The following is a 16,052-nucleotide window of genomic DNA, read 5'->3' as shown; positions in this document are numbered from 1 at the left end:
TTGTAAGTAGAACTTTTCAATGAGAGCAAATTTTTGACGTTTGGAGGACACAAATCATGCTTCACTTTGAACATCAAACAAGCTATATCCTGTAGTCTTCTTTCATAAAGAGATTTTAAATTGGCTTTCTTCAGCAGTTCCTCATAAGTAGATTTGCTATCTCTGAAGACTGCAAGACGAAACGAGATTCCCGTAAAAAGGAAAACAAAGCAAAATTCAATTAACACGATAATATAATAATTTCGCCAAGGGGATTCGAACCCGATGAAGCCCTGATTTTTTTCAGGCTTCGTCTTTCCAATTGCTTAAATTGGAAAATTAACTGCGATGATCATTCTTCACTTTCATCTACAACCGCAGTTCATATATGAATTATTTCATATAAACTTACTTCACATCATTTCACTCCTCACGGGAAGATATGAACTCAATTAGTTGACCTCGCTCCCAATGTGTGGCTTCATAGCTCAGTTGGTAGAGCATCGCACCGGTATCGCGGAGGTCACGGGTTCGAATTCCGTTGAAGCCCTGATTTTTTTCAGGCTTCGTCTTTCCAATTGCTTAAATTGGAAAATTAACTGCGATGATCATTCTTCACTTTCAGTTTTACAAGAATTAGAAAGCTATTGTAGCTCTACCCTCGTAAAAGACGCGTAAAAGATCATAAACACGTAATTACTCTTTCGACTGGGTTGATTCAAAATTTTACAAAATATCTCTTCTTGCACAGTTAATTATGTGCATATTTGACGTCACAGGTCAGGTCCAAGACGATTATGAAGTTGTCATTGCCGGCCTTGGTGTTACAGAACGTAAGTCAAATTCTGCATTTCTTTCATTCTTTCCGGACCTTTCTTTCTTCCAAAAACAAAACTGGTTCGACATGTGATTGGCTCAAAACACAATGAGCAGGTTATGTATTGTTTTAAATGATAATAAGCCTGATTATTTTGGGGCTGCCCTTGGGGGATGGTGCACAATTCTTGCCCTCGGAAATTTAGTTGCTGTATTTGTTGGGTCAAAAAGGAGAGAGGAGGAAATAATTTACCGCTTGCCTTTCGCAGGAATTTATCTGGCTCAGATATCAAGCGAACAGAGGTAAGAGATTTCCAAATACTGATGCTACCTGGAGAGTAACTTGTCTTTCGAGTAGCTTGAAAATGGCGGCGCCTACATGTTGCTTGAAGCGGCTTGAAGCATCCTTGTTCGTCTTTCGTTTTGAATTCGACCGATTACTATAAGTTTTATTGGAGAACATTGCACAAACAGATTTACTGGAGAAGCCTTTCTTGTGTGGTTTCTTCAACCTTGTATTGTTTCTTGTGGAGGTGACCCTATTTTTTGCAACCACAATCGATCGGTTCCTGTACAAAAATTTCCTCCGTGATTGAAATTTAAGTTTTTACCTTTCTTCTTTATCGACCTTTAACCGCTGATCACAGAAGGAACCATTTCGTGTCATTTTTCTATCAAAAATATGAAAATATTGTTTACAATAAATAAGTGACTTATTGAATCGGAGCGAATTGAGGTAAGTTACATTTCGTGTCTCTTGTGTGCAATGATCGATGATCGTTGACATCAACGCTGCATGGCTCCGTCATTTGTACCTTTGCAAGTACTGTACAACCTTCCTCGATAAGCAAGTATTGTCCTAGTAACCTTAATTCCGTTTAGAAGGTGTTCTTGTTTTGAAAATGTTCTTTGCTGCACTGGTACACCTTTGTTCTCTGTTGTATTAAGTGGAGAGTAATTATTAGTAAATAATTATTGTCTTCTTGCATTCGATCAGTTCCCATTAGGGAAATATACACTGTATCTGGTTTATTATTCCTATCCTTTTAACACCAAATGTAGTTTAATAACCTTAAAGTTTATTGTCTCTTGCATGAGGATTTTGTTTGCCAACTTTAATACTACTTTAGCATTTGCTGGTTTTCAGTTTCGTGATAAATCAATGTTTATTAAGAGATTGTATGTTGTAAGTGATACAGAGATATTCCAAACGTCCTAATTTGAATTTGTTCCTCCTTTCTTTTCATGACCTAAAATAGTTTTTCGTAATTGGGTGAATTCTTACACTAGCCCCCTGCTTCCTCATTCTCGAGTTGTGCCTAATTATACTCTTATCAGTTGAGTATGGAATGTAGGGGGCTTTGTGTTAAGGTTTTGCTATTTCAGATAAAACCTTCTTGTTTTGTGAGGCTGTGCAATGTATTTATGTATTTTCACACTTGTACAATATATCTACATTTTTTATCCTTTTTTACACTTTTATAATTGAATGCTAAGAAACCCTAACTAGCAGAAGATAGAATAGTCAATGAGCATATGAGTCTGTAGGTAAAACAGAAAACTAAACAAGTTCTTGATTTGTGATTTACATGCAAAACAAAAAATATGATAGCTTTTTGTTGATTTCACTGATGTTGACTTCATAAAACGTGAAATAAGTGCCACATTGTTTTCAGGCAAGGTAGAGAAACTTTAGGATTTCTCTCAGATATAACTTTTAAAGTCAATTTCCTCAAGTTACTGTTTTATTTCACTTATTGCAAAAAAGTCAAAATGTGAAATTTTTCGAGCTTTTTCAGCTTGTGGCTGTCCTCATCAAAATAGGAAAATGTTGACATTTTTGCACTTTTTCTGTTTGGCCTTGTTGATTGAAAGCTATCAACGAATGGCACAAAACTCAGGTCAAAATTGTCGCATTCATCCAGTCATGTCTTCAGTGTACTGTGGAGATGAAAAAGTTATGAGGCTTAGGTCTTCGACTTTAATGGTGGGAAAACTAGCTATGATTTTCAGAGTTTATCAATGTAGAAGTCTACGTCGAGACTTACATTGTGAGCAGCAAGTAAATGTAGCCGGTGTCCTTGATGAGCTCTACCAATCTACTATTGCCATGTAATTCACAGGGAATCCACCTGTCTTACCAGAGAACAGCGCCACTGAGAACAATTAAATCTAGACCCTCCACCTGGTCAGATGTTGAGTACACAAACTTTGCTGTGGCTCATTGAACGTTCAATCAGGGACTGGACACTGACTAGCCCAGCTACATCTGTCAAATTTGGTCAATCCAATCTTTTGTCTAGTATTTCAAAGGAGCTGTGTCACAGTTTGCACATCTTAAAAAGTTTAGCCTAAAGTTTTCAAGTTCGTCGTTTGTAATCCATGTTACTCTTTTCTATCCTTAACCTGATCCTTGTTATTTCATGGTTTATTATTTATTGTTCCAAGAAGATTGGAACATGAGCAAACAAACTGATTCTTAAACCTTTGGGTTAGAAATTTTAGGGGTTTTCATTTAAGGTAGTCTATTGGTGGTTCAGTCAAGTAGTTCATGTACCAGGTCCATCTTGTTAATCCATGTGCTAGGGGTCAACGAAATGTACCAACCCAAATAAAAAGCACTCTGCTGAAAAGTTCCTCTCTCTGAAATCAACACCTTATTATCTTTAAAGATATTTGGCAACGCTAATTACCTCACAGAAAATTAATTTGTTGTAAACCGTATACTTGTCGTCAATGAATATTTGTATTGTCTTTACCCTGACAAAACGATTATCAATTGTTTAATCACAACCACTCTTTCGTTGACAAAAAATATAAAACAGCACATTTCCAAAACTTCATAAAAAAATGAAAACTGCAAATGAATCGTACCCTGACTTCATTATCACTACTGTAAACTGTATATTTCAGTGCTCATACAATGTTCATTCAATTCACTTCAAGACTGGCAAAAGTACAACTGCACTACCAATCCATAAATTTTATGTAGACCTTTCAGCTATCATGTGTGTGACTTGCTTGTCTATCTAAATTTGTATATATGGACGATATGTTCTTATTACGAGTTTGCCAGTGAGCGCAAATTTATCCGACACTGTATAAACCAAAATCAACCCCCAAATCTTCGTTTAAAAGCTGAAATTAAAAGCACTCTGCTGATGCTACAAACAGCAAAGGAAAGCCGCAAAGGAAACCTGCAAAAGAATGTTACTCTCTCTGAAATCGACACCTTATTATCTTTAAAAATATTTGGCAACACTAATTACCTTTCCTGAAATTAATTTGTTGTTTTAACTGTATACTTGTCATATCAATTAAAAGCAGTCTGCTGATCCTACAAACAGCAAAGGGAAGCCTTCACCTTGTCTATCTAAACTTGTACGTATGGAGGATATGTTCTTATTATGAGTTTGCCTGTGAACGCAAAGTTATCCGATACTGTTTAAACCAAAATCCACCCCTAAGTCTTCTTTTAAAAGCTGCAATTAAAAGCACTCTGCTGAACCTACAAACAGTAAAGGAAAGCAGCAAAGGAACTCTCAGAGTGCATTTCCCTTCCACAGGGGGATAAAAAGTGCACGACATAAGTGCACAGACATAAGCTTGACAAACTATGCGAAATCACCATCCAAAGGAATGCATGCATGCCAGCATAAAGTGATGACGTCACACAATACATCATCGCTTAAAAAAAGACCTGAAAAAATATTCAGGCTTTGAACAGGATTCGAACGCACGACCTTTGCGTTATTGGTGCAATGCTCTATCAACTGAGCTATCAAAGCCACATGAAAGCGGTTGTATGTGAGTTGGCCCTTTATGTTTAGTGGACATAATACTCAGCTCAAGTGTGTGAATTCCTTAGTAATAGGCTAAACAGAGAAAGTAGACAAAAAGTTGACATTTTTCTATTTTGATGAGAATGACAAAAAGCTGAAAAAAAAACTTTTTGGTGATAAGTGAAATAAAGCAGACATAACTTGAGAAAATTGAGAGAAATCGTTAATAAAAATACTCCACTTGATCTGAAAATGCAAATGAAATTGACAGAAAAGGTGCCATATTGTTCGCTTATTACAAATCAAGAAGGTGATTTTTGTGGAGTTTAGCAGACTGTTTCCAGGTTTTATTGAAAAGTAGAATTTCCAGAAATGATCACTGATTTAGGAGGTGTTGGGGCTAAATGGTGGTTGAAAAATACACAGCTCTGCCACATTGAGAGTGAAAAAAACCCCTGCAAGATTTGCACAAGAAAGCAGACTATTTTTGCATTAGTCTTTTAGAACTCAAAACAACTGTATTTAACCATTCACAAATTGCAGACTGTATATTTTTTAACATAATTTGTGGCTTTCCAACAAGAAGAAAAGGTAATGAGTTGATCACCAAGATTATAAATGTCTATAATGAAACAATGTCTTGATAAATGTAAATATGAATGTCTATAATATTATATACTAGCAAACATTTTCCAATGTATGTTGGTCACCAGGGTAAATTGGAATGACTAATTCAGTTACAGGCTCACTCATCTGGTTTTATTTGTTTTGTTTTGGTTCAGGTTTTGGTTAAGAAATCAATGTGATGGAGTTTTGGAATGCATAACAATGTGATTTGCTGCCTTGTGGTATTCTCTGTTCTTTCATTTGTGCTGGGTACTCTCTCTGTCATCTTTCTTTACATTGGAATGCTTTTAAAAGAACACACATAGAATAAACTGTGAGTATAGTATACATTGTAAACTGAGTTTTTTAAGTTGTTACTTACATGTACAGTATTAAACATTATGCTTTGTTCACAGTTTCAAAGGATTTTAAGTAGATCAGCTATTAAAAGTATTAACTCAGTACTTATAATTATGAATGATATTACATAGAATTTTGCAAATATATATGGTATACAGTACCTTCCCAGCTTTTCCGTGACTGAAATGCATATTTAGTGTCTAGACTTCTGAAGGACACCAGCAATTTTTAGAAAATTAAGTCCAAAAAGTTTACAAGACTTCCAGAAACAGAACAAAAAAAACCTAAACCCTTAATGCTGGAAGATCATGATAATAGTTTTATTTAAAAAAAATATATTCCCTCTTCTAATAGTCCCTTTTCATAAATAGCAGTCAGAAAGTACAGAATCAGAAAAGATACCTGTAGCAATATTAATTAAAGAGGAAAACTGGGTTTGTATCGAGGAAACCAAACTCCACTGGATAACCTTCAGGGGGATAGCTAGGGGGGTCCTTGGGTGCCCCTGACCTCCCCTTTTGTAAGTCTTTTTGAAGCAAACAACCTGCAACAGGTGGCAAAAACCACATGACACTCTGGTAAGTACCCTCACTTTGACACACTGTGACCCCCCCCTTTGAAAAATCCTGGCTACGCCCCTGACCTTATCCCAATATGTGCCACACGGCAGGAAAGGATAAGATAAAGAGGAAGGAAATAGAAAACATGTCACCAAGGCATGCATGTTTGCTTGAGGACAAAATCCTTTAAGACTGTCAACTTTACAGTACCGATCAGAAGAAACCTAACAGGGAATGCTTGACAGAACGTATTCTGTTTCTGTTCTGCACGCATTCCCTTTCCTGTTCTGTATCTGTTCTGTACCCGTTCTGTATCCATTCCGTTCCCGTTCCCGTTCGCATTTCCTGTTAGGTTTCTTCTGATCGGTACTGTATGTAAAAGCTAACAGTACATCTCAGTCCTTACTCAATGTCTCACTCTGTTTGCGTAGTATACGGTGCTTCATTAATTTATTATCTAATTAGTTGTGAATATACTAACTTAATTTTAATATACAAATGTACCTCTACCGGATATGCTGTGGTGCCACTTTCCTGAATGTTAATTATGAAATGTTGTTTTTATTTAAAAACCATATTCTTTTTCTGTGTCAGGAAATTTATTTATCAAGTTTATCACTATGTTGGCCCAAATTCTCCGGGATATGTACGTAGATCCAGACCTTCTGGCTGAGCTACCAGAAGAACAGAAGCAGATTCTTTTTGTGAAGATGCGAGAGGAACAAGTGCGGCGATGGCGTGTGAGAGAAGATGAATTAGAAAAGAAAGAAGCAGAGAATCCACCAAAACCACGTCCGAAGAAACGTCAGTATACTTTGTTCTGTATGAATTTAAATGCAGTAACAAGTTTACAGTATGATGAAAGTCCTTTTGGAAAACAGCCGAAACACACAAGCATTTATTAAAGTTTATTAAGTTATTAATGTTCAGTGAAAAACGTTTACTACAGACACTTAAACCTAGAACCTAGAGGATTTTGTAGCGTGATAAAGGATCCTATCGATGCTCTATCCTGTAGGAAATTAAAGGATTCTGCAGAATACAGGATCTTGTGCTGGTTCTTTCGAGTATTTTAGATCCCATTTCATAATAATGTTATTATTGGGATTGTAACTTGGTATCCTGTGATTAAGATTACAAAATAATTGAGGAACTACACGTGCCATCATTGGTCAATAGTTGTGTTTAGATGAGAGGTTCTGATGTTTTAGATTCATGCATATTTTTGAGAATTATTTTATAAAAGCAATAGTAAGAGTCCTTTTTTTCATGTTTACATAGCCTAGGAGAATTCTCGAAAGTTATGCAAACCCTCGACTACATCTCAGGTTTGCATAACTGTCTCGAATTCTCCCAACCCTCCTCGTGTTTAGATGAGGCTAAGTAAACACGGAAAAAGTGCTCTATTGCTTAATTCAGTCTGTATTCTGCACAATCCTATTGCATGACCAAAGCACAATTTCACACAGGGATACCTCTTATTCCAGAGTCCAGTGACCATTAGACTAACAGACCCCTGATGACAGTAGCTTGGCAAAACATTAATTATCAATTTTATTGTTTACAGCAAATGCAAAAACTGTAAATTATCTAATTGCTGCTGATGGAAATCCATGGGTTTGGGTGTTGGGAGAAGATGAAGATGACAAACAAGACTTTTATGAAGTGTTGAAGAGTAAGTGTGTTGCTGCGATGTGTTTGAGGGGTATTGAATGGTCCCATTTAATTTAAATTGCTTGTAAAATTTGGAGCTTTGCTCCAATTGCTCGCAAAGCTTACAGTAGATGAGTGCTCACTTGCTGGTGCTCACAAAATTTTTGCAACTGCTGGCATGCTTGAATTCTCATTAAAATGTGCTTGATTGTTTGAAATTTCATGAATCCTGCTCCAAAGTGTGATAACTTTAAGCTTCTTCACATGTTGTGTTCACAGCGTCGTGTTAGAAAGCTTTAGATCTCCTTGAGCGTCCACCCACTGACTCGCATTAAGCTGTGTGACTTAATGTGGCATCAAACAAGGCATAATTGGTTTTAGGCTTGGGATTGGTTGGACCACGATACGATCTCAATGTGTTGCTTAGCTTTGTGCCTATTCCCCTGTTTTGGAGGTGTCAGTCAGATTCCTTGATGCAAAACTGTGTTTCCTTTTCTGAAACAAAAGAGAGATTCCGCTGCTTGCCATCTGTATTTTCTAAAGAGCTTGCAAGACAAATTTGATCACTGCTTGTGCTTGCAAAAATAAACACACTGCTCGTCTGCTTGTCTGCTTGCAAAAACCATTCAATACCCTTTGTTTGTTACATGTGTGACTGTTATTGTATTGCTCATAGCTGCATTACTAGACAATGAAATTTGTGTTATGGGCTGTTTGTTTTTGTCAGTGTTTTTGTTTCATCCTTCAAAAGAAGGAGGCCATATTCCTGTTTGGATTGTCTTGGAGTAGGTGGTGAATTTTGTCAAGAACTGTGTCATAGAAGAATCCCTCTCCACACCATGTTATGTCAACTTAAAACAATTATTTCATTGTAACTAGTATGTACTGATAATGATTTTATAGAGAGGAAAGAGTTAGAGGCTGAGGCAGAAGATGAAAGGAAGGCAAAGGAACTTGCTCATAAAGAGATTGAAGAGATGAAGAGGAAGGAACTTGAAAGGTTGGAAGAAGAAAGACAATGGAAAGAAGAGCAGGAGAGGTTAGCAAGGGAGGCCGCAGCCAGGGAAGCTGAAAAGAAAAGGCTTGAAGAGGTAAGAAAAAAAATAGCTATTTGAAATATAAATGACTTTCAGCTTAATATCATGTTGAGCTTTGTGCTTTAAGGTTACTTCCCACCTTCGCAGGTGCCCCTCGGGAAAAAAATCGTACGCGCGCCAGTTTCAATAAAACCCCAACAAACTATATATCATAAGAAAGCTTAATAAATGTACTTTACGAAAAAAATACAATTTCAGCAATGTTTTCTTTTAGGAAGTGTCAGGAGGCGGTAAGGTGTGAAACGACCGAGGCTTCTTCTATTGAATTTATCGGGTATCGGATTCCGCAGTACGAGCAAAATGGCTGCACAGTCTTGTTCACAAGGCATCAATCAACGAAAGTGTGTCGGGCTTTTTCGATATTCTGATTGGTTGTCTAGATATCCACTTCTAAAGTTGGAGTAGCTAAAAATATGCGAGACGTGTTGCGTAAATGGACGCCACGGGAAAAATATGTTAAATATCAAAATTTCCCGACACGCTTTGGTTTGTCATTATTGCTGGAATGTTCTGGCAAAATTTCACGAAAATCCGTCAAATCTGCATACCCTATAAATTCGCTCAAAGTGGATGTATTCGTCCAAAAATCAAATGCGAGATTTTAGCTTGTAAAGGTTCGTAAACAACTCACGCCACGCCCGGAGATTATCACGCCTAATAAAACCGCAAGCCAATGGAACAACAGGACCTCCTAGTGCCTATGACAATAGATCAAGATTTCCCGGGAAAAGCATCGCATTGCAACATGGTTTTTTTATCACGCCCAGTGGAGTTCAATTCAGGACGGCGACGTAATATAATGGGCAAAGACGCCAAAGGCAAAGGCAAAGGCAAAACCCGCGCCAAAAAGGTTAAAGGGGGAAAATGTGCCGCTGAAAAACAAGACGTTAAGGAATCGACGGACAGCTTAAGAAATACCCTTATTGCTGAAATGAGTTCCCCTGGGTAGGTTTCATTTTCTTCATCACTTCCGCCAGATTCCGACGAAGAATCTTGTTCGCAGCCTGCACTGACGTTAACTTTGATTTTTAAGCTACTTGCTCCAAGGATATTCGAACGCTCCGGATCTTCAGCAGACGCCGAGATTGTCGAAGGCGTTTGGCCAAACCAAGGGCCTTTGTCGCTTTCAGCAAGGTTTTTTTTTTCTTTCCTTGACAATATGGAGCTTTTTCTTTCTTCTTTGGGCCATAGGAGTTAGCGTAAAAAGCTTCCAGGTGGGAATTTTTGTCAAGTGCGTGATGTAAATAAAAATATGCAAATGACATGAAATACGAGCGATGAGCGTTTGCCGCGAAAATTTCCCCAGGGTTCTCGCCCGTTGACAAGATTGTGACACCTTCCTAGTTTATTAACTTTATTAGAAAATACGTTTTTTTCTTAATAACTCGGCCGCTTTTTGAGATTTTTAATGTTTTTCTTTTGGAAACACTAGATAAAATGACGAACTTAAATTTTGTCAAATAAAAGAAAAAACGATTTTTTTGGCCTCTGAAGGTGGGAAGTAACCTTAATTACACTAATTAAATAATAGCTTGAAGTTGGATAAGTAAAGCATATGATAAAGGCCATTTTTATTAAAACTTGGTTCACCAGGGATGCAAGTAGAGCAATACCAACCTATACCTATATCTCTCCATACCTTGAGGCTTTGGTATTCTCCTTCCATCCACAAAGATTTGACCAGATTTGCTGCTAGAGCTGGGACAGTCATAACTTGTGTTACTGCTGCTCTTTCTTTTTGGTGAGGGACGGCTGTGGCACAGGTTATGACAGACGCCCATGACTACCACCCAGCTGTGTGCCTTTTGTCCTCAATTATTCTCTTTCATACTGTTTTGGGTAACCTCGTCTTGGTCTCCCCCCTAGCCTGCTCTCCTCCAATGCTCTAACACAGTGTTTCTCTCTGTCTTTCACCATTATGTGTTAGGGATGGCGATGTAAAATTATTTTTTGCTTGAAATTGGGGGGACTAAAGTCCCCCAGCCTCACCACCCCCCCCCCGCCCCCCGTGGCTCCACTATCCCTGTGTGTCCAATCCAGTGCCATCTTTGACATTTGATCTCATCACCTGGAGTAGAGCATTATTAATAGCATATGCAGAAAGAATTTATTTTTTTCATAAGTCTTTATTATTTTAATGAAAAGACAAGAAGAGCTTGAGAATAAGCTCAAGAAGAATGAACAGTTTTTCCCTTTATCTCTTTTTCATTTTTATTTGAAAATTAGCAATTGCAGCCATACTCTGTATCTTCAATAGTACTCTTTTTCAATGGAAAACTGTTCACAGGAAACACAAACTTACAGCTCTGTTTACCCGCTGGAACAAGCTTAATTTAACATATTAATTGCAGGAAGCAAAGATTGCTGCACAAAAAGCAGAAGAGTTGAGGAAAGAGGAAGAAAGGAAACGTCAAGAAGAGGAGAGAAAGAAACGAGAAGAGGAACAACGTAGAAAGCAAGAGGAAAGACGGAAACAGGAGGAAGAAAGGAAGCGACGCGAGGAAGAGGAAAGAAGAAAGGAAGCTGAGCTAAGAGAGAAACGAAAGGCAGTTGAAGAGAAACGAAAAGCTGAAGAAGAAAAGAGAAGGTTAGAATTAGAGAAGAGAAGGGAAGTAGAAGAACTTGCTAGAAAGAAAGCTGAAGAGGCTCAGAGAAAAGCTGAAGAGGAAAGAAAAGCAAGGGAGAAGGCCTTGGAGGAGTCACGAAGAAAGAAACTTGAACAGGTGACCTCACATTGTGTTTTTTTCGGTTTTTTTTATTATTAGGGAGCTTCACAATCTAATAAGTTATTTAACAGTGCTAGGTCTTGCAACTTCTATGATTCATGCAGTCAATCACAAACTGTTTTTATATAGTAATATTGAAGTCAACAGTACAAACAGACTCAGAAAAACAAATTATACATCTAAAACAAGAGTAAAAGCAGCCTTTTAAAGTTTCTTATTTAATAGTAAAACGTTGATGTCTAACCTGCCTTTCAGTTTCACTTAGTTTGTCTATTGTCACGGTAGTGGTTATGAGAAGTTTTCTGTGTATTATGATTATCAACTGTCAGTGTTCTATGAAGGGAGAGTTGGTTATCACAGTCCCACCCCTATTAAACGGCCACCCTCGGTCAAATGGCTAGTGGTCACTTAAAGGAGGCTGGCCGCGTAATAGAGATTAAAACAATAGAAAAGCCCTCATTGGGACTTTGGTTACTGACCGCCTACTAGGGGAGGGCGTTTAATGGGAGGCCCCTTAATAGGGATTTGACTATGATTAAAACGTGTATTTATAGGAAGCGCTTGAAAAAGCTCGTCAACTGGAAGAAGAGAAGCGAAGAGTGGAAGAACAGCAAAAAGAAGCAGAGAGGAAGCAAAGAGAGGTGATAGCTCGTCTACAGCAAAGGAAAGCAGAAAAAGAGCGTAGAGAGAAAGAACTATTGGAAAGTGAAACTAAACGAGCGCAAGAAATTTACGTTAGCTTGAGGAAGGTGCGCGAAGCGCTTAAAAAGAAAGAAGAAGACGAAATGAAAAAAGAGGATGAAGCCTGGAGACAACAGGAACTAAAGGCTCAAGAGGAGGAACAACGAAGACGAAGCTCTGTCAGCTTAGCGCGGAGAGAGGTGATAAGAGAACGAGAAGAGGCTAAGAGGTTAAGCATGGTAGAGGGTCCAAGGAGATCATTCAGTGTTAAACCACAGAGGCCGCCTCCTCCTGTGCCTGCTAGGTGAGTAGAAACAGATAAAGGAATCCTGGTTTTATTGGCGTTTATCATAAGTTATACCTTTGTGTCGTTACTGCTTTCTTCAGGGTTCAAACCTGCACACCATCTTGCGAATCATCGTAAATATAAGAGTTTGTAGAGATATATATAGGATGTTTTCAGCAGTTAGAAACACTGACAAAGAATACTGAAAACGACTATTTTCCCCTTCTTTTGGTATTATAAAGCGGTTCTAGCGAGTTTTAGCTTGAATGTATTCCTCCGGCTGTATATGTAGATCATAAACGCTCATGCAATAAGCTTGGCATATCTTATGTATTACTGTACCGTATTCAACCAGCAGACCAGGAGATAACAAACCTGCGATTCCTGCCAGACCCCCGCCTCCCAGCAACAGAATCTCAATGCCCCCAGCAGTCTCAGCGGCCCCAGCGGCCCCACTAAGACCGAAAAGGAGTGTAAAACCCAAGAACAAAAGAAACGTGATCGAGTGGTTTCAACAGGAAGAGCTTGTTAAGAGAATCTGCTACGATGGTGATAAGATACTACCTTATTTTCATGGTAAGGACAAAAAACAACTAAAACAAGTGCAGACAATATGTACATGAAGTAGGATGCAGCACTTTCCAGCAGTCGATAACTTGATACTAAAAACGTAATCAGGCCAGGCGTGTATAGCGATTGTAAGTGAAACAAAAAGAGTTGCTTTAGACAACATTTATCTTACCTTTACCTGTTTTTTTAGGGTAAATGTAAACATCAATGGTTGTTGAGCCAGTCGTGTAAGAATTGTCTATTGACGTTATTCCAGAGAAATGTTCTGCTCTTGCTCTCTTTCTCTCTTGCTTCGCTATTTTTCTGGACGCTCCTGTTGCAGTGTTTATCCGCGCTTTTGAACGACATGTGCTGATTGTAGCCTTTGGATGTATTGTTCAAGGGTTGAAACCTAGTGTCTATTATAGAGAGAAAGCGTGCAGCCATGGAGGTTTAATCGAATTGTGGCGTAAAGCGTTGAAAGCTTTGTTACTACGTTTCTTCCTCTCGTCCTACCCTCCTGGTTTATCTGTGAACTTTTGCGTCTTGAACTCGTATTTTATTCGTAGTCCTTACCTGCTGCCATAAGTGAGTTGAATTTGTTGTTGGTTCTGGTCTCTATTCCAATGGTTTTCTCCAGGTACGGTTTTCTCCCCTCCACGAAAACCAGCATGTCCAAATACTAGTTCGACTTGGTTAGTGGACCCGCTTGAAAACCAGCTAGGGCTGATGTGACTTCGCCTTTAAATATTGTTATTTAATTATTTTTAATTAATTTATTTGTTATTTATTTGGTATCTGCACGAAATGAACCAGTCATCCATCTGTTTTGTTTCAGGAATCATCTCTCGGCAAGATGCTGAGAACTTACTTGTTAACAAGCCTCCAGGTTCGTTTTTGGTCCGTGTCAGTGAAAGGGTCTGGGGATACACCATCACTTACCGTGCCCCGGAGCGCTGCAAGCATTATCTTGTAGACACCAGCGAGAACACTTATCAGTTTTTTGGCCACAATCAGATCGCACACGAAACTCTGAAAGATTTAGTGGAATTTCATAAAATTAGGCCAATCACTGGAGTCGGCCAAGAACTTTTAAAACTTCCCTGTGGTCAAGATAGCGAGCCACCAGATTACCAAGAGCTTTTGACATCTGTAGATAATCCGGAGTCTTTCTCGACGAAACTTTAATGATCACTAGTGCCGAGGATTTCTGTGAAAACTGTAAGAAGACATCGTACAACCGTATAATGTCTTTATTTAGAGATAAAATAACGATGAACGACCGACCGATGGTAGTATTGTCGAATTCTGATTCCACCGGGGCATCCTGATATGTTTTGCATTTTACCCCTAGGTCACTGTTGAGCTGACTTTTACTGCGTAAAGTTTTATGCCGTTCAGTTTAACGTACGTAGCGAGGGTAGAACGTTTTCTTGTGTTCCGTTGCAGTTAAAACCTAGGGAAGCAAAAAGAACAAGAAAAAAATTGCGTTTTTGTTTCAGTAGCTTCTTTGTTCTTAGTTGGATCCGCTGGATAAACCTTTTCACACCGGCACCTTTGTTAAGTTTGCTGTGAGCTTGGAACTCAATCTCCGACGACATTTCGACTTCACTCCCAGTTGGTCGGTCATTCATATTTGAATTGTGACTTAGTAAACTATTGTTAAGAAACTATTGCTTTATTTTGAATCTCCCGCGATAGACTTGTGTCCAACAAACACTTTAAGTGTACTATAACTCTTATCACAATTATCGACTAAAGTTTTGAAAAGAAATCAAATTACTATAATATAGCCAGAGTATAGCATTGATAAATTAATAAATATTAATGTCCTCATATTTTGGTTAGCACAGAGAAACAAATTATCTGTAAGATTTTTTCAGAAGACAATTTCAGCATGATCTGGACTAAAACAAAATTGCCAGTAACGTAGTTTTAGCAGCTAAGACGAAGAGCGTGTTTGCATCCATTCCACTGACTCTGTTGAGTTCCAAGCATCTTAACTGATTGAGAGTTTAATTAGATGATTATCTCCATTCTCCACAACTTATGCTTCACAGTGTATCGATATTATAAGAGAAATTAGATTTTGATTAGTCCTGGGAATTAAATCAGCAATAAATGAAACATTTTTTCAGTGGTGAGGTGCACATTTCTTTGCCCCTCTCGTTCGGGGTGGGAGACAGGCGTGGACTTAGGGTGGAGGTAAACTGCTCGTTAGGCATCTTCCTGTAGAGTCCTCGAGCATTTATCCTCGCATTTACTCAGTAATGCCGAAACAAATTGGGAGGGGGTAGGTGTGGACTGAGGGTGGAGGTAAACTGCTCGTTAGGCCTTCCTCCCGCTCGTAGAGTCCGACGAATATTTACCCTCGCATTTATCCAGAAAAGCCAAAAAAAATCAACGCTTTTTTGGCTTTATTGTCATGGGCGTACGGGCACCTTCGGACTTGGCGGGGGGGGGGGGGGGGGGGGTGGGCGGTGACCTTGCCCGAAAAAAATTACGCAATGCCCGAATGCGGAAGTGTTGCAATCGGGATTCAAACGCACTCAAAATGCGTGAAAAACAAAAACGTTCACAAAGATAGTTATATTGAAAGCTTGGTTACTCAATGACCTCTATCAACAGTCTCTTAAAAAAAGGTATACGTAGTGTAATTCAACGTATGTAATAGTTTTAATAATGATCTTTTAATTTGATTGATTCGGTGCCGAGTGGTTTTCCTCTTTATTTATCATTTACACTTTTTATTTGAAACTTGAACGCAAAATTTTAAATCAACTCTGAAGGATCTCTAGAAAACTAAACAATTCTTATGCCACTGTTTCTAAATCCACCCACACAGTGCAACTCCGACACAATAACCATAACTTTTAAACGATTTCTGGAAACAACAGAACATTTTAAAACGCGTATTTAACGACGTGTACAGTGGTTAAATATCGCTTTCTGACATC

At 38.4% G+C, this 16,052-nt stretch overlaps 1 protein-coding gene across 2 annotated transcripts; it reads left to right on the top strand.

The window, feature by feature from the left end:
* The first annotated feature begins 941 nt into the window (after positions 1-941).
* LOC110047665 (uncharacterized) lies at positions 942-15,232 on the top strand. 2 transcript variants are annotated; one of them, XM_089273119.1, is made up of 9 exons: positions 942-1,098; positions 5,360-5,517; positions 6,698-6,907; positions 7,671-7,778; positions 8,660-8,847; positions 11,205-11,576; positions 12,134-12,564; positions 12,905-13,122; positions 13,934-15,232. In XM_089273119.1, the coding sequence occupies exons 3-9, from the start codon at positions 6,724-6,726 to the stop codon at positions 14,281-14,283; spliced, it is 1,851 nt and encodes a 616-aa protein (XP_089129245.1). In that variant the 5' UTR covers positions 942-1,098; positions 5,360-5,517; positions 6,698-6,723; the 3' UTR covers positions 14,284-15,232. The 2 variants fall into 2 exon arrangements, with proteins under 2 accessions (XP_089129245.1, XP_089129244.1); XM_089273118.1 differs by having other exon boundaries at positions 12,902-13,122.
* Positions 15,233-16,052: the final 820 nt, after the last annotated feature.

The sequence above is a fragment of the Orbicella faveolata genome, unplaced genomic scaffold, assembly GCF_042242905.1.
Source record: "Orbicella faveolata isolate gen_17 unplaced genomic scaffold, um_ofav_v1 contig_35, whole genome shotgun sequence".
NCBI classification, from domain to species: Eukaryota; Metazoa; Cnidaria; class Anthozoa; order Scleractinia; family Merulinidae; genus Orbicella; species Orbicella faveolata.
Note: the sequence above shows the minus strand (reverse complement) of the source record. Positions and strands in the feature narration are given on the sequence as shown.

Excerpts from the sequence above, each read along its gene's own strand:
- LOC110047665 (XM_089273118.1), top strand. The coding sequence starts at position 6,724 with ATGTTGGCCCAAATTCTCCGGGATATGTACGTAGATCCAGACCTTCTG. Across the intron at positions 11,577-12,133 it reads GAAGAAAGAAACTTGAACAG|GAAGCGCTTGAAAAAGCTCG; the intron begins GTGACCTCACAT and ends GTGTATTTATAG. Across the intron at positions 12,565-12,901 it reads CCTCCTCCTGTGCCTGCTAG|CAGACCAGGAGATAACAAAC; the intron begins GTGAGTAGAAAC and ends GTATTCAACCAG.